Here is an 18,435-nt window from a genome sequence, read left to right as displayed (position 1 = left end):
AATCTGCACTCTGCACTCTGAATCTGCACTCTGAATCTGCACTCTGCACTCTGAATCTGCACTCTGAATCTGCACTCTGAATCTGCACTCTGAATCTGCACTCTGAAACTGCACTCTGAATCTGCACACTGCACTCTGCAGTCTGAATCTGCACTCTGCACTCTGAATCTGCACTCTGCACTCTGAATCTGCACTCTGAATCTGCACTCTGCACTCTGAATCTGCACTCTGAATCTGCACTCTGCATCTGCACTCTGCACTCTGAATCTGCACTCTGAATCTGCACTCTGAATCTGCACTCTGAATCTGCACTCTGAATCTGCACTCTGCACTCTGAATCTGCACTCTGAATCTGCACTCTGAATCTGCACTCTGAATCTGCACTCTGAATCTGCACTCTGCACTCTGAATCTGCACTCTGCACTCTGAATCTGCACTCTGCACTCTGAATCTGCACTCTGAATCTGCACTCTGAATCTGCACTCTGAATCTGCACTCTGAATCTGCACTCTGAATCTGCACTCTGAAACTGCACTCTGAAACTGCACTCTGAATCTGCACACTGCACTCTGCAGTCTGAATCTGCACTCTGCACTCTGAATCTGCACTCTGCACTCTGAATCTGCACTCTGCACTCTGAATCTGCACTCTGAATCTGCACTCTGCATCTGCACTCTGCATCTGCACTCTGCACTCTGAATCTGCACTCTGAATCTGCACTCTGAATCTGCACTCTGAATCTGCACTCTGAATCTGCACTCTGCACTCTGAATCTGCACTCTGAATCTGCACTCTGAATCTGCACTCTGAATCTGCACTCTGAATCTGCACTCTGCACTCTGAATCTGCACTCTGCACTCTGAATCTGCACTCTGAATCTGCACTCTGAATCTGCACTCTGAATCTGCACTCTGAATCTGCACACTGCACTCTGCACTCTGAATCTGCACTCTGCACTCTGAATCTGCACTCTGAATCTGCACTCTGAATCTGCACTCTGAATCTGCACTCTGAATCTGCACTCTGAATCTGCACTCTGCACTCTGAATCTGCACTCTGAATCTGCACTCTGAATCTGCACTCTGAATCTGCACTCTGCACTCTGAATCTGCACTCTGAATCTGCACTCTGAATCTGCACTCTGAATCTGCACTCTGAATCTGCACTCTGAATCTGCACTCTGCACTCTGAATCTGCACTCTGCACTCTGAATCTGCACTCTGCACTCTGAACTCTGAATCTGCACTCTGCACTCTGAATCTGCACTCTGAATCTGCACACTGCACTCTGCACTCTGAATCTGCACTCTGAATCTGCACTCTGAATCTGCACTCTGCACTCTGCACTCTGAATCTGCACTCTGAATCTGCACTCTGAATCTGCACTCTGAATCTGCACTCTGCACTCTGAATCTGCACTCTGAATCTGCACTCTGAATCTGCACTCTGAATCTGCATTCTGAATCTGCACTCTGCACTCTGAATCTGCACTCTGCACTCTGAATCTGCACTCTGAATCTGCACTCTGCACTCTGAATCTGCACTCTGCACTCTGAATCTGCACTCTGAATCTGCACTCTGAATCTGCACTCTGAATCTGCACTCTGAATCTGCACTCTGAAACTGCACTCTGAAACTGCACTCTGAATCTGCACACTGCACTCTGCAGTCTGAATCTGCACTCTGCACTCTGAATCTGCACTCTGCACTCTGAATCTGCACTCTGCACTCTGAATCTGCACTCTGCACTCTGAATCTGCACTCTGAATCTGCACTCTGCATCTGCACTCTGCATCTGCACTCTGCACTCTGAATCTGCACTCTGAATCTGCACTCTGAATCTGCACTCTGAATCTGCACTCTGAATCTGCACTCTGCACTCTGAATCTGCACTCTGAATCTGCACTCTGAATCTGCACTCTGAATCTGCACTCTGAATCTGCACTCTGAATCTGCACTCTGCACTCTGAATCTGCACTCTGAATCTGCACTCTGAATCTGCACTCTGACTCTAAATCTGCACTCTGCACTCTGAATCTGCACTCTGAATCTGCACCTATCTGCACTCTTCTGCACTCTGAATCTGCACTCTGAATCTGCATCTCTGCACTCTGAATCTGCACTCTGAATCTGGCACTCTGACTCTGAATCTGCACCTCTGAATCTGCACTCTGAACTCTGCACTCTGAATCTGCACTCTGCACTCTGAATCTGCACTCTGCCCTCTGAATCTGCCACTCTGCACTCTGAACTCTGACTCTGCACTCTGAATCTGCACTCTGAATCTGCACACTGCACTCTGCACTCTGAATCTGCACTTCTTGACTTGAATCTGCACTTGCACTCTGAATCTGCACTCTGCACTCTGAATCTGCAATCTGAATCTGCACTCTGAATCTGCACTCTGAATCTGCACTTCTGCACTCTGATCCCAACTCTGAATCTGCAGCTCTGAATCTGCACTCTGAATCTGCACTCTGCACTCTGAATCTGCACTCTGCACTCTGAATCTGCACTCTGAATCTGCACTCTGCACTCTGAATATGCAATTATGCACTTGATCCAGAATCTGCACTCTGCACTCTGAATCTGCACTCTGCACTCTGTATCTGCATCTAGAGAATCTGCACTCCTGCACTCTGAATCTGCACTCTGCACTCTGAATCTGCACTCTGCACTCTGAATCTGCAATGATGAATCTGCACTCTGAATCGCACTGCACTCTGAATCTGCACTCTGCACTCTGAATCTGCACTCTGAATCTGCACTCTGCACTCTGAATCTGCACTCTGAATCTGCACTCTGAATCTGCACTCTGCACTCTGAATCTGCACTCTGAATCTGCACTCTGAATCTGCACTCTGAATCTGCACTCTGCACTCTGAATCTGCAACTCTGCACTCTGAATCTGCACTCTGAATCTGCACTCTGCACTCTGAATCTGCACTCTGCACTCTGAATCTGCACTCTGCCACTCTGAACATTGCACTCTGCACTCTGCCACTCTGAATCTGCACTCTGAATCTGCACTCTGCACTCTGAATCTGCACTCTGCACTCTGAATCTGCACTCTGCACTCTGAATCTGCACTCTGCACACTCTGAATCTGCACTCTGCACTCATCCGACATCGAATCTGCACTCTGCACTCTGAATCTGCACTCTGCACTCTGAATCTGCACTCTGCACTCTGAATCTGCACTCTGCACTCTGAATCTGCACTCTGCACTCTGAATCTGCACTCTGAATCTGCACTCTGAATCTGCACTCTGAATCTGCACTCTGAATCTGCACTCTGAATTTGCACTCTGCACTCTGAATCTGCACTCTGAATCTGCACTCTGAATCTGCACTCTGCACTCTGAATCTGCACTCTGCACTCTGAATCTGCACTCTGCACTCTGAATCTGCACTCTGCACTCTGAATCTGCACTCTGAATCTGCACTCTGAATCTGCACTCTGCACTCTGAATCTGCGCTCTGCACTCTGAATCTGCGCTCTGCACTCTGCACTCTGAATCTGCACTCTGCACTCTGACTCTGCACTCTGAATCTGCACTCTGAATCTGCACTCTGCACTCTGAATCTGCACTCTGAATCTGCACTCTGAATCTGCACTCTGCACTCTGAATCTGCACTCTGAATCTGCACTCTGCACTCTGAATCTGCACTCTGAATCTTCACTCTGAATCTGCACTCTGCACTCTGAATCTGCACTCTGCACTCTGAATCTGCACTCTGCACTCTGAATCTGCACTCTGCACTCTGAATCTGCACTCTGCACTCTGAATCTGCACTCTGAATCTGCACTATGCACTCTGAATCTGCACTCTGCACTCTGAATCTGCACTCTGCACTCTGAATCTGCACTCTGAATCTGCACTCTGCACTCTGAATCTGCACTCTGCACTCTGAATCTGCACTCTGAATCTGCACTCTGAATCTGCACTCTGCACTCTGAATCTGCACTCTGAATCTTCACTCTGAATCTGCACTCTGAATCTGCACTCTGCACTCTGAATCTGCACTCTGAATCTGCACTCTGAATCTGCACTCTGAATCTGCACTCTGAATCTGCACTCTGCACTCTGAATCTGCACTCTGAATCTGCACTCTGAATCTGCACTCTGCACTCTGCACTCTGAATCTGCACTCTGAATCTGCACTCTGCACTCTGAATCTGCACTCTGAATCTGCACTCTGAATCTGCACTCTGCACTCTGAATCTGCACTCTGCACTCTGAATCTGCACTCTGAATCTGCACTCTGAATCTGCACTCTGAATCTGCACTCTGCACTCTGAATCTGCACTCTGAATCTGCACTCTGCACTCTGAATCTGCACTCTGCACTCTGAATCTGCACTCTGCACTCTGAATCTGCACTCTGCACTCTGAATCTGCACTCTGCACTCTGAATCTGCACTCTGAATCTGCACTCTGAATCTGCACTCTGCACTCTGAATCTGCACTCTGCACTCTGAATCTGCACTCTGCACTCTGAATCTGCACTCTGCACTCTGAATCTGCACTCTGAATCTGCACTCTGAATCTGCACTCTGCACTCTGAATCTGCACTCTGCACTCTGAATCTGCACTCTGAATCTGCACTCTGAATCTGCACTCTGAATTTGCACTCTGAATCTGCACTCTGAATCTGCACTCTGAATCTGCACTCTGCACTCTGAATCTGCACTCTGCACTCTGAATCTGCGCTCTGCACTCTGAATCTGCACTCTGAATCTGCACTCTGAATCTGCGCTCTGCACTCTGAATCTGCGCTCTGCACTCTGAATCTGCGCTCTGCACTCTGCACTCTGAATCTGCACTCTGCACTCTGAATCTGCACTCTGCACTCTGAATCTGCACTCTGAATCTGCACTCTGAATCTGCACTCTGCACTCTGAATCTGCACTCTGAATCTGCACTCTGCACTCTGAATCTGCACTCTGAATCTTCACTCTGAATCTGCACTCTGCACTCTGAATCTGCACTCTGCACTCTGAATCTGCATCTGAATCTGCACTCTGCACTCTGAATCTGCACTCTGCACTCTGAATCTGCACTCTGCACTCTGAATCTGCACTCTGCACTCTGAATCTGCACTCTGCACTCTGAATCTGCACTCTGCACTCTGAATCTGCACTCTGAATCTGCACTCTGCACTCTGAATCTGCACTCTGCACTCTGAATCTGCACTCTGCATCTGCACTCTGAATCTGCACTCTGAATCTGCACTCTGAATCTGCACTCTGCACTCTGAATCTGCACTCTGAATCTGCACTCTGAATCTGCACTCTGAATCTGCACTCTGAATCTTCACTCTGAATCTGCACTCTGCACTCTGAATCTGCACTCTGAATCTGCACTCTGAATCTGCACTCTGAATCTGCACTCTGAATCTGCACTCTGAATCTGCACTCTGAATCTGCACTCTGCACTCTGAATCTGCACTCTGAATCTGCCCTCTGCACTCTGAATCTGCACTCTGCACTCTGAATCTGCACTCTGAATCTGCACTCTGAATCTGCACTCTGAATCTGCACTCTGCACTCTGAATCTGCACTCTGCACTCTGAATCTGCACTCTGAATCTGCACTCTGCACTCTGAATCTGCACTCTGAATCTGCACTCTGAATCTGCACTCTGCACTCTGAATCTGCACTCTGAATCTGCACTCTGAATCTGCACTCTGAATCTGCACTCTGAATCTGCACTCTGAATCTGCACTCTGCACTCTGCACTCTGCACTCTGCACTCTGAATCTGCACTCTGAATCTGCACTCTGAATCTGCACTCTGAATCTGCACTCTGCACTCCGAATCTGCACTCTGCACTCTGCACTCTGAATCTGCACTCTGCACTCTGAATCTGCACTCTGCACTCTGAATCTGCACTCTGCACTCTGAATCTGCACTCTGAATCTGCACTCTGAATCTGCACTCTGCACTCTGAATCTGCACTCTGAATCTGCACTCTGCACTCTGAATCTGCACTCTGCACTCTGAATCTGCACTCTGCACTCTGCACTCTGAATCTGCACTCTGAATCTGCACTCTGCACTCTCAATCTGCACTCTCAATCTGCACTCTGCACTCTGAACTCTGAATCTGCACTCTGCACTCTCAATCTGCACTCTGAATCTGCACTCTGCACTCTGAATCTGCACTCTGAATCTGCACTCTGAATCTGCACTCTGAATCTGCACTCTGAATCTGCACTCTGCACTTTCAATCTGCACTCTGAATCTGCACTCTGCACTCTGAATCTGCACTCTGCACTCTGAATCTGCACTCTGCACTCTGAATCTGCACTCTGAATCTGCACTCTGCACTCTCAATCTGCACTCTCAATCTGCACTCTGCACTCTGAATCTGCACTCTGCACTCTGAATCTGCACTCTGAATCTGCACTCTGAATCTGCACTCTGAATCTGCACTCTGAATCTGCACTCTGCACTTTGAATCTGCACTCTGAATATGCACTCTGCACTCTGAATCTGCACTCTGAATCTGCACTCTGAATCTGCACTCTGCACTCTGAATCTGCACTCTGAATCTGCACTCTGAATCTGCACTCTGCACTCTGAATCTGCACTCTGCACTCTGAATCTGCGCTCTGCACTCTGAATCTGCACTCTGAATCTGCACTCTGAATCTGCACTCTGCACTCTGAATCTGGGCTCTGCACTCTGAATCTGCGCTCTGCACTCTGCACTCTGAATCTGCACTCTGCACTCTGAATCTGCACTCTGCACTCTGAATCTGCACTCTGAATCTGCACTCTGCACTCTGAATCTGCACTCTGAATCTGCACTCTGCACTCTGAATCTGCACTCTGAATCTTCACTCTGAATCTGCACTCTGCACTCTGAATCTGCACTCTGCACTCTGAATCTGCATCTGAATCTGCACTCTGCACTCTGAATCTGCACTCTGCACTCTGAATCTGCACTCTGCACTCTGAATCTGCACTCTGCACTCTGAATCTGCACTCTGCACTCTGAATCTGCACTCTGCACTCTGAATCTGCACTCTGAATCTGCACTCTGCACTCTGAATCTGCACTCTGCACTCTGAATCTGCACTCTGCATCTGCACTCTGAATCTGCACTCTGAATCTGCACTCTGAATCTGCACTCTGCACTCTGAATCTGCACTCTGCACTCTGAATCTGCACTCTGCACTCTGAATCTGCGCTCTGCACTCTGAATCTGCGCTCTGCACTCTGAATCTGCACTCTGAATCTGCACTCTGAATCTGCACTCTGCACTCTGAATCTGCGCTCTGCACTCTGAATCTGCGCTCTGCACTCTGCACTCTGAATCTGCACTCTGCACTCTGAATCTGCACTCTGCACTCTGAATCTGCACTCTGAATCTGCACTCTGCACTCTGAATCTGCACTCTGAATCTGCACTCTGCACTCTGAATCTGCACTCTGAATCTTCACTCTGAATCTGCACTCTGCACTCTGAATCTGCACTCTGCACTCTGAATCTGCATCTGAATCTGCACTCTGCACTCTGAATCTGCACTCTGCACTCTGAATCTGCACTCTGCACTCTGAATCTGCACTCTGCACTCTGAATCTGCACTCTGCACTCTGACTCTGCACTCTGAATCTGCACTCTGAATCTGCACTCTGAATCTGCACTCTGCACTCTGAATCTGCACTCTGCACTCTGAATCTGCACTCTGCATCTGCACTCTGAATCTGCACTCTGAATCTGCACTCTGAATCTGCACTCTGAATCTGCACTCTGCACTCTGAATCTGCACTCTGAATCTGCACTCTGAATCTGCACTCTGCACTCTGAATCTGCACTCTGAATCTGCACTCTGAATCTGCACTCTGAATCTGCACTCTGAATCTTCACTCTGAATCTGCACTCTGCACTCTGAATCTGCACTCTGCACTCTGAATCTGCACTCTGAATCTGCACTCTGAATCTGCACTCTGAATCTGCACTCTGAATCTGCCCTCTGCACTCTGAATCTGCACTCTGAATCTGCCCTCTGCACTCTGAATCTGCACTCTGCACTCTGAATCTGCACTCTGAATCTGCACTCTGAATCTGCACTCTGCACTCTGAATCTGCACTCTGCACTCTGAATCTGCACTCTGAATCTGCACTCTGCACTCTGAATCTGCACTCTGAATCTGCACTCTGAATCTGCACTCTGAATCTGCACTCTGAATCTGCACTCTGAATCTGCACTCTGAATCTGCACTCTGAATCTGCACTCTGAATCTGCACTCTGAATCTGCACTCTGCACTCTGCACTCTGAATCTGCACTCTGAATCTGCACTCTGAATCTGCACTCTGAATCTGCACTCTGAATCTGCACTCTGCACTCCGAATCTGCACTCTGCACTCTGAATCTGCACTCTGCACTCTGAATCTGCACTCTGCACTCTGAATCTGCACTCTGAACTCTGAATCTGCACTCTGAATCTGCACTCTGCACTCTGAATCTGCACTCTGAATCTGCACTCTGAATCTGCACTCTGCACTCTGAATCTGCACTCTGCACTCTGAATCTGCACTCTGCACTCTGCACTCTGAATCTGCACTCTGAATCTGCACTCTGCACTCTCAATCTGCACTCTCAATCTGCACTCTGCACTCTGAACTCTGAATCTGCACTCTGCACTCTGAATCTGCACTCTGCACTCTGAATCTGCACTCTGCACTCTGAATCTGCACTCTGAATCTGCACTCTGAATCTGCACTCTGCACTCTGAATCTGCACTCTGAATCTGCACTCTGAATCTGCACTCTGAATCTGCACTCTGAATCTGCACTCTGAATCTGCACTCTGCACTCTGCACTCTGAATCTGCACTCTGAATCTGCACTCTGAATCTGCACTCTGAATCTGCACTCTGAATCTGCACTCTGCACTCCGAATCTGCACTCTGCACTCTGCACTCTGAATCTGCACTCTGCACTCTGAATCTGCACTCTGAATCTGCACTCTGCACTCTGAATCTGCACTCTGAATCTGCACTCTGAATCTGCACTCTGAATCTGCACTCTGAATCTGCACTCTGCACTCTGAATCTGCACTCTGCACTCTGAATCTGCACTCTGCACTCTGAATCTGCACTCTGAATCTGCACTCTGCACTCTCAATCTGCACTCTCAATCTGCACTCTGCACTCTGAACTCTGAATCTGCACTCTGCACTCTGAATCTGCACTCTGCACTCTGAATCTGCACTCTGAATCTGCACTCTGAATCTGCACTCTGAATCTGCACTCTGAATCTGCACTCTGAATCTGCACTCTGAATCTGCACTCTGCACTTTGAATCTGCACTCTGAATATGCACTCTGCACTCTGAATCTGCACTCTGAATCTGCACTCTGAATCTGCACTCTGCACTCTGAATCTGCACTCTGCACTCTGAATCTGCACTCTGCACTCTGAATCTAACAACGTGTTCAAATGGCACAGTCACCACGCAGGGGTATTCGAGGATTTAGTGAAGTGCACGCACAGTTCTGCTTGTGTAAATCCACCTTTCGACTGTTTAAACAACAAACTTAACTAGTGCTCATGAAAAGCGCTCCTGCACCTTCGGGTCGAGTTCGCCTATATAAATCTGCAAAAAACAACAAAGTAAAATCTGACGTGGTGACTGGTAGTTAAAACTGCAGACTTGGAATGTGCTGAAATAGTGTACACGTTGTCTGTTGTTTCCAAAGAAAATACCCGGGGGGGGGGGGGGGGGGAAGAGAAATGCACGTCTCGGAGGGCGCATTCCTTTGAAGTGTCTGATGCAATTATGCGAGGCAGGCTGGTTAGGAAGCAAATGGCATGGGAGGGAGGCTGAGGCTTTGATGTGGGAGTGAAGTGAATAATTAGGGGAGGAGAACTGGCAGGCTGATAGGCGGAAGGCTCAGGCAAGCTCGTGCACGAAGGAGCTTGCTGTCACGTGGTTCACGTGAACGTAAACAAAACGCCAGCTGAAAGCCCTTAGTTTCACGAGGATTTTGCCGACATGAATTCGATCCTATCCATTCCTGCGGAATGGGACAGGCTCGACCTAAAAACCAGGGGGAGTACTTAGTGTCTCTCCGAATCAACAAAATATTATCAATCTATTGCTTCCATTAGCAAATCTTAGCAAAAAAAGGAATATTAAATGTAAGTACCATTGAATATTCAAAGTTATCTACATAGAGGACAGCATAACTAGGGGCAAAGCATGCGCCCAGCGAAATTCCTTTCTTCTGTAGATAATATGTGTCTTTAAACAGAAAATAGTTCTTTTTAAGAACTATATCAAGGAGTTTAACAAAATAAATCAGTAGGGACCAGTGTTCAACAAATTCTCAATATGGGAAGTCCCTCCTGTGGAGGAATATTGGTGTACAAAGATTCTTCCTCTATCCACACCAAAAGATCAAGATTGGTATAAAATTCCATGACTTCAATAGTAAAACAGGACCAGTGCTGTCCGTGATGTAAGTGTTAGTTAGGGGTACAAACTCCTTAATAAAGGAATCAATGTATTTGCCTATGGGTTACAAAATGGCGAACAGTGCGACCTAGGAGTTGGTGCTATCTTTATGGATTTAAGGTAATATGCAAATTATTGGTGTCCGCGAGCTTTTGATAAGGAGGAATAACTATTCCTTTTTACAAATGATTCCTAAATCCAGAGTACTTTTTGTGGTCTGCTGAATCTGCTCACGGATCTGTTTAAGTGGATTGCAAGGAAAGGGACAGTAGTGCCCCGTATTTGATAACTGCTGTATTATCTCGAATCACATTTAAGGCATTTGATGGTCTTGGTTATTATTGGAATAGGAATATGTACACTGCAAACAAATCATATTATTATGAGTGGTTAACTTTCTGACTTTTGTAAGCATCATGAGGATTTTGTCTCGAAACAATCATTCAAGTGCTTTAAGAACATTTAATAAAACTAGAACTAATAAACCACAATGGCTTATGTGGCAAACATTCAAGTAAAATACTGATCTTTGAAAGTAACAGGCTCCAATGGCTCCTGGTATCATAAAAGGACTGCAGTTGAGAACGTTTTAAAAATACTTAGATATTAAAATGTATTATAAACCCAAAATAGTAAACATCTGTAGGTTCGCTAAGATATAACAGTAAGATAAGTTACAAACTCTGCATTAGCATGACTGTATCAAGCACAGTGTTAAGTCATTGTACCATAATGTTAAATGATAGAAGAAGACTACTACTGCAGCTGTCGGCATTTTTCAATCACTACAAAACAAGCATGAAAGCTCTCATCTCCTAAAAAGGCAGAGAGATGATGGTAGGAGGAAATTGGTCAGAATTTGAGCCAAACGCATGTAGTTTAATACGTCCTTGCTTAATATGTGTTTCAAATGCCTCTAATATTACTAAATATTTGCATTTCTTTCCATTAAAGCTTTGCAGAACACTGTCATGATGTATAAAATACATCGGATGAATGCCAGCACGGTCAGGGAGAAGCTGGAGCATAATGACAAATTTTTGTATGCTCACTGCCAACTTTATCCTGGAGATAGGTGTGGAAAATGACTAATCGCATTATACTTAAGCTTGGCCTGTTGCAATATTTGGAGTGTGCTTACACAAAGTACTCTAAATACACTTAAAGAATGGGTAGCACCCAACCAATGGGGAAAATCCAGCTAAATATCAAATTCCAACATTCTCAGAGCTGGCAACCCTTAAATGAATTACCGGGAGAGAATGTGAAGTTCAGAAGCTACTGTGAATAATTCTGTTGCTGAAAATAAATTTGCAGAGGATTTCAATCTGTATAAAATGTATATAACTTCTGCTTTTTTGAAATTCCCCTTTTCCATTTTCTCAACACCCAGTCTTAAATTTATTAAATATAATCATAATACTTATTATTTTATTTTTTGATACATAGGTTAGTAGGTTCCTTTCAAATCACGGGTGGTCGTATGAAATTGATGCTGCTTAACAGCATGTCGTTCGTACCTCATTATCTATTTTCTTTACTACTATGAAACTAAATATCAATCAAAATATTAAACTTTTTCCTTACGAGTTCTTTGACAAGAAAGGTAAAGAGCCATACAATCAGCGAGAGGGCACCAATCATTGTGGTATTTATGGACAATCACATTTTATTAGATTGGTTTGGAATGGGCTGCGATGCAGTGCAGATGGCAAACATAGATAAACCTGACCTACTGAAAAAAATGCACTGGCCTGCACATTTTACGTGATATTCGTCGACCCTGTTCCTTCCTTTAAATTCTTCTATTTTTCTGACCAGAGACCTATGCACATTTAAAGGGCACAGCCTCTCACAACTGTTTTCAAGAAACAGTGAGAAGGTGCACCTTTCAAAGGACAACAATTCCTAGCTGATCTATGTTTACATTAGAGAAAAAGAAAACTCAGGCATCGCGTCACGTCAGGCTGGCAGGTCCACAGTGGAAAGTAGAATAATATACAGATGTGCACGTAAAAGCTGTGTTTAAGAATAGCAGATTTAAAACATCACAAACCTGAGACTGCACATGCTTCGAAGCGCCAATCCACGGACCATCGGATTGGGGTCAGAGCAGTCTTTGCATAGGGTGTTGATGGCCAACAGTGCCAAGTCTGGTTTCAGAGCAGCATAAGTGCACATGTACAAGTAAACCAGCTTCTTCTGAACAATGTCCACTGTTGCGCTGGCTTTTACCATCTCCATGAAGACACTGGATACATCAACTCCTTGAGTCATGTACCTACAATGAGAAAAGGCTAAATATTTGTAATTAATAATGCATTTATAAGGAGGGCATATACATACTGTTTGCACACACAATGTTGATGATGTTCTAAATTCAAGTCTCATCATTTGACAATACTTGTGTGATTCTAAGCAGAAGCCTAAGTGCATGTACTTCTTTCTTCTAGGAGCTTTTAGAGCAGAACACACCAATATTGAATGCTATTAATAACAAAATCTGCAACATATTTATTTAGCCTTGAGGCATCTAGCTACACTTCTGTTTTGCTATGATGTTTTGTCATCCATTCGCTTTTTTAGAGTTTCAATATTTTACAAATGCACAAAAAGAGGCTTATTAAAAAATATAACTGACAGTAAATGTGCATGCCAGTGCTGCTAGTGATTCTATAAGCATTGGTCGTCATTACTTCTGAAACGACATGACTTGGTCATGTATTCTTTCTGCGATGACATGTTCTTACAGTTTTTCCTGTGGGGCAATATTACGCATTATTTTCACTACAAAATTTATTTACAGATCATTTTTTAAGTGATTTGTTTAGGCTCCAATTTATACACTCTCCCAACATCCTTCTCAGATGAATTTTAACCTGATAACCAGCCTTATGATGACCCGCGGAATAACACATTGAAGGTTGAAACTTTACTATCTTTCAAGTGGATAAACTAGAAATTGTATTCCTTGAAACACATCTTAAAATAGACCTTTAAATCACAACTAAAAAATGGTGTTTGATTGGCCCTTTAAATAAGACGTAGTTCCTGTGCATACTGTCTGTGGGACCAAGCTGTACCAGGGTAATTAAATCAGAACTAGGGCAAAAACAGTCTTTGGTTCCTTGTGTTTCGTTTTAGGGAGGCCCTGGCTTGGCAGTTTAGACTGGACTGTTCCTATTGGAGCAGTGTCAAGACTGATTTGCAGACAGGTGGGTCCAAACTGGGGTAACACCCTCATCAGCCAGGCTACCTTGAATCCAGTGGCAAAGTGAGCAAGGTACCCACATCTGGCCATTCCCTGCCAACTTAGGGCGAACAAAGCAGACACTCACCCCTAGCCTGGCTGATGAAGGGTGTTACCCCGAAACCAGTATCAGGATGCTTGTTTCCAGTCCAGGGAAGACCTAACTTATGTATGCAGCCCCTGCCAAACTACTGCATTCTTTCGGTGCTTCGGCTTATGTGTGTGCAAACTACATCCAGATCTTAATTTACCCCATTACTGAGCCCAGTTTTTTTTGATGTTTGAGGTATGTTCTTCATAACCTTTTTTTCACAGGCAAATCTGCATCATTCATTTCCCACATGTTGAGGGGTCCAAAGGGACCCAATGTTTGTGGATTCCCTGGCAGGGATCCACAAAAATTGCCAAAATGTAGCAAAGTGTTGGTCCTTTGCAATTCTTTTAAAAACAAATAAGGAAAAAATGTTTTGTAAGAAAGTGTAGGCTTTTTACCGAAACATTGAATCAGCATTTGCTGGTCTAAGATCCTCCTCTTCCCAACATTCAAGAACAGGAATGGTTGTTCAAAAATAATTTGTTACCATGGTGTTCATGATTTTTTAAGTGGTAGCCGGATTTTCAGTTTATTTGTGGTTACTCAGTACTAGAAGTTTGTGGTGGAAACAGGTGTGAAAGTCACAAGAGTACTGGGAAATTTATACATCTTTGAACAGTAAACCATTCCAAATTCAACAGGTTCCCATTTGTGTAGTTTGCTCATGGTTTTCCTAAATAAACTAATTGTTAATTAAAAAACAATGAAAATAATAAGGAACATAATAGTAATAGGTGATAATGTTTTCATCTGCAAATTTTTGTCCAGATAGCTGATTTGCAAAAGTAATATAATGTTATGTCTGTCAGACTCCTGTCACAAGGCTATATAGTGTTTGCCAATTGTCCAAAATGATGTGATACCCAGAGCCAGTAACTGAGCTGCAACTTATGATTTTTCATTGGGTACCAACCATAAATTAAATTCATATGGTAAAATCTAATGAATGAAAAATGGGTATGCAGGAAACCTGCATAATCTTAAAATGGGCCGAAGGTACTGAGTTTAGTAATGGTGGCAACATCTCTGAATCAGGGTTATCCATAATATCAAGTGCTTCAGAGGAAATTTTGCAAGATGTGTGCTTTTTTGTGCACTAGCTTACAATTGGAAGCCAAGAATCGTGAGAAATTCAATTGAAAACAAAATATGTTCTACCGACCGTTCACACACCGATAAAAACGGTACACCGCTTGTGTGGCGAGACCTATTACTCTCAACAGGAAAAATCCAAAATGCAATGAGGAGCCATCAAACTTTTACCTAGCAAATGAACTTCTTCTGGCAATGTGCGTCGCTGTGATATGTTGTCCCATACCCGGCATGCCCCGAGAGGCACCTACCAAATTCAGACATTTCTGAAAATCGGACACCCCGGGAGTCCAGCGTGGTCAGACGTGGATATCCCAAAACATGTTTTTTACCCAGACTGTGCTGCAAACATTCATCTTTGGCTAAAATCACTGATTTTCCTCATATTTTTGTGAGGGAAAGTTCATGAATCTGCAGATATCCACAAAATGGGTACCACCCTGCACTCGCACTCTTTGCCCAATAAAAACAGCACCCTACATTTGTGGCTGGGACTATCGCCTGTGAGATAAAAGGCAGCAAAATGCAATGTAGAGACATCCATGCAAATTGACCCATTCTGGTGCTGTAGGTAGCTGGGTATTCTGGCCAGGGTATAGCCGTCACTGAGGGATACCTATCAACCCCCAGATAGTTCTAAAAACTAAATACTCAGTGAAGTTCAGATGTGCATAATGTGTGCAGATTTACTAAATCGCAGGTTTTACGGGGGAGTTCCTCCACCCCAAAAGCAACCCTGGAAACTATCGGGTGGATCAGTACTTAGGGATCGCCCTCCTGGGCAACCCCTAAAAAGGGATCCACTAAAGGTACAGTTTTTTAACAGTTCCCACTCCCGCGTTGACCAATGCACAGGGGGTTGAGATATGTCTCGGTGCACCGACAAAAATAAAAGCAGCAGGTGCTTAACGGCTCCAAATGCTTTCACTTTCACATTGTGGGACGTTAATCTGATAGGGTACTTAGAAGAAATTAGTTTGTGGTAGATTTTGACTAGAGTCAAATGAATCCACGGAGTGAGAAGGAAGGGGGAAAATCCCTGTTAATTCCCAATACAAGTTGCACCTTCAGAGCTAAGAGGGGAAAGCCCACAAATCATTTCCTAAAATAAGAGAAAGTTGCAAACAGGCTGCTCTAAGGCAGCAACAACTTCATTATATTTGTATTATCTCCAAGGCATAAACCAGGGTACTGCACATTAGAAAAGAACATTCTTCTTGCCTGGGGAAATATTTTATACACGCTTTCTGTTGAGCTGACGGAAAAAGAAGAATAATAGGTGTCAACAGACAAAGACACATAATGATCCATACCTTATCACTCTAAGAATGATATTTCTGTATCTGAGCCAGTCTGCCTGGATATTAGGATTGGACAAGGATTTTTTTAGCTCCTTCACAGCGTCTTCAGATCCAAAGTACGGCATCTTGAATTGATCACTAGCACTCCAAATCGTATTGAGAATTAGCTTGCAGGTATCATCGAAGTCCTTCAATTACCTAAAAGAAGGATGTAATAAAGTATTTGTTTTACTGATAACTATATATACCACTATTCTCATAAAACATTAACATTATGCAAAACACATTTTATGAGACATACCAAAGCTAATTGCTTAATGTTTCTTGCTACATCATAGTTACACCAGTGTAAAACTACTGACAGTCTATAAAAAGAATTACAACTATTGCAGTTTAAGTAAGTTTAATTGAGAGAAAACAAAAAGCAACACAACTATCTCTCTGTGGGGCGAAACATGCCAAGAGTGCACTCAAGTCCGCTAATTAAACTAATCAAGATTGAAACACAAGATCAGGACTATTTGAGTTTTCTAAAACTGAGTTCACGGTAATCAAATAAACTTACACTACACAGATTTCCAGGGTAAAAGTTATATGTTTATTCAAAATTAGTATCATGGGGGCGTGGCTTGGACGGCGGTGGTAATGGCCGCCTAACCTAGTCCCTGCTGCGTAGGAGAGCGATTATTAACACCTCAGGAGTGCACCACTGAGCCCCCAGAGCAACAAACACCGGATCCGGGCTCCTGCCATTATGGTGCACATTCGGTGAAAAAAAGCGGAACGGAGAAGAACCGGGAAGTGCTCCGGCGCATAATTCAGCAAACTCACCAAAGGAGGCCTCCGGAACGAGTCGGGAGCGAGGAAATCCAAAGTTAGTGCCCTGATGCCTAATCCAAAAGGTTTACCGGCTTCCGTGCCGGTGCTCCGCCATGCCTGCTCCTAAGATGGCGTCCCCGCCTCTACAATACCGCGCAATAGGCACGTCCGGGGCCCACTGACAGCGAGGAGATGCTACTCCAACCTCATTACCGCTAATTTAGCCAAAAAACGTGCCTATCTGCAAGCGACCCTGGGCAGATGCTGTTTAATTAATTTTTAATGCTCACAATGATCGGACCCCACCGGGGGTTTGCCTGACCCCAAAATGGCGGCGATTTAGACAAAAGGCAGCGCGAAAAGAAAAAAAAGGAAGCTGAACACGGCGCCGGTGTTCTAACTAAATTTCCACCCCCATCGTTTTGTACACCCCCTACGTCAGAGGGGTGCGGATACATGCAGGTTCTGCCTGTATATTCGCGCTCCCCCATCTGGTTGTTTACCCTCTCCTTGCGCATGCGTGAACAGGCTCACTACTCCCACATGGCACTTGGAAGCCAGGAGGGCAGAGCATGCAAAGGCAGCGCTGCTGCTGAGGAGGTGGAAAGAGGCCTCTTCAGCAGCGCGGGCTGCACCTGGACACACTATGCTTCAAGATGCACCCTGGTTCAGCCCCCCCTTCCCTAGGGGATGGGGGTAGTGATAGGGAATGGAGGCAGGGAAGGAGCTGGGCCAGCAGACCCCAGTGTGGGGGTCTGCTGAGTCATACATTTCATCTTTGGAGTTTGGCAGGGAGATACGGTGGGTTATTGAAGCACAGGCGTCGGTCACAGGGCCCTCTTTCTCGTGGGAGTTGTACCAGAGAAGAGAGGGGCTGTTTCTGCACCCTGTGAAGTGAGGAGTGGGTGGGGAGGGCTGCAGGAGCCCTGGGGCTTGGGTGGGATGAAGGGCCGAGGAACATGGTGAAAGGGTGGCAGAGACGTGGACAGCTTGCAGGGGGGGCTGTGCAAAACTGTGCAGAAAAAACCGCCTGCCACAAACTATACTTTTATATCACGAAAATGACTTTTGGTTGTCAACCTTGAGGACTAAACTTTCTCTCTGTTTTTATAATTAACAATTGAACTTTGCGAGGACATCTTCCTGTGGGAATTAAGTCACTGCTTGCCCAAAAACCAGGACAAGAAGCACAGTCATTTTAATTTCCTCCAAGATCCTGAGGTATTGTGAAATAAAAGCATTGTTGGGAAATAATAACTGTGTAACATGGTTGTCACATGAAGACTGCAATTGGGAGCATAGCCTTGCAAGCAGGGGTTGTCATCATTAAGTGAACAATGGCCAAGCTGAGCAGAGGTGACCTGCAGTGAGAGTGCAAAGCAAGTAACTCAGAGCCATACAGAGATGGCACCT

At 45.1% G+C, this 18,435-nt stretch overlaps 1 protein-coding gene across 5 annotated transcripts in view; it reads right to left on the bottom strand.

The window, feature by feature from the left end:
* AP4B1 (adaptor related protein complex 4 subunit beta 1) overlaps nt 1–18,435 on the bottom strand; it is a 329,444-nt gene that overhangs the window by 239,452 nt on the left and 71,557 nt on the right. For 3 of the 5 annotated variants that reach the window (XM_078644400.1, XM_078644397.1, XM_078644396.1), the window contains exons 2-3: nt 16,216–16,401; nt 12,523–12,747 (exon numbers count right to left, since the gene is read on the bottom strand). In XM_078644400.1, the coding sequence (XP_078500526.1) occupies nt 12,523–12,747; nt 16,216–16,328 (338 nt within the window). In that variant the 5' untranslated portion in view covers nt 16,329–16,401. Of the gene's footprint in view, nt 1–12,522; nt 12,764–16,215; nt 16,402–17,034; nt 17,147–18,435 lie in introns of those variants that run through there. The other 2 variants (XM_078644399.1, XM_078644401.1) reach the window with 2 other exon arrangements.

The sequence above is a fragment of the Lissotriton helveticus genome, chromosome 5_1, assembly GCF_964261635.1.
Source record: "Lissotriton helveticus chromosome 5_1, aLisHel1.1, whole genome shotgun sequence".
Classification (NCBI taxonomy): domain Eukaryota; kingdom Metazoa; phylum Chordata; class Amphibia; order Caudata; family Salamandridae; genus Lissotriton; species Lissotriton helveticus.
The sequence above is the reverse complement of the archived record's forward strand: the minus strand, read 5'-3'. Positions and strand labels throughout refer to the sequence as shown.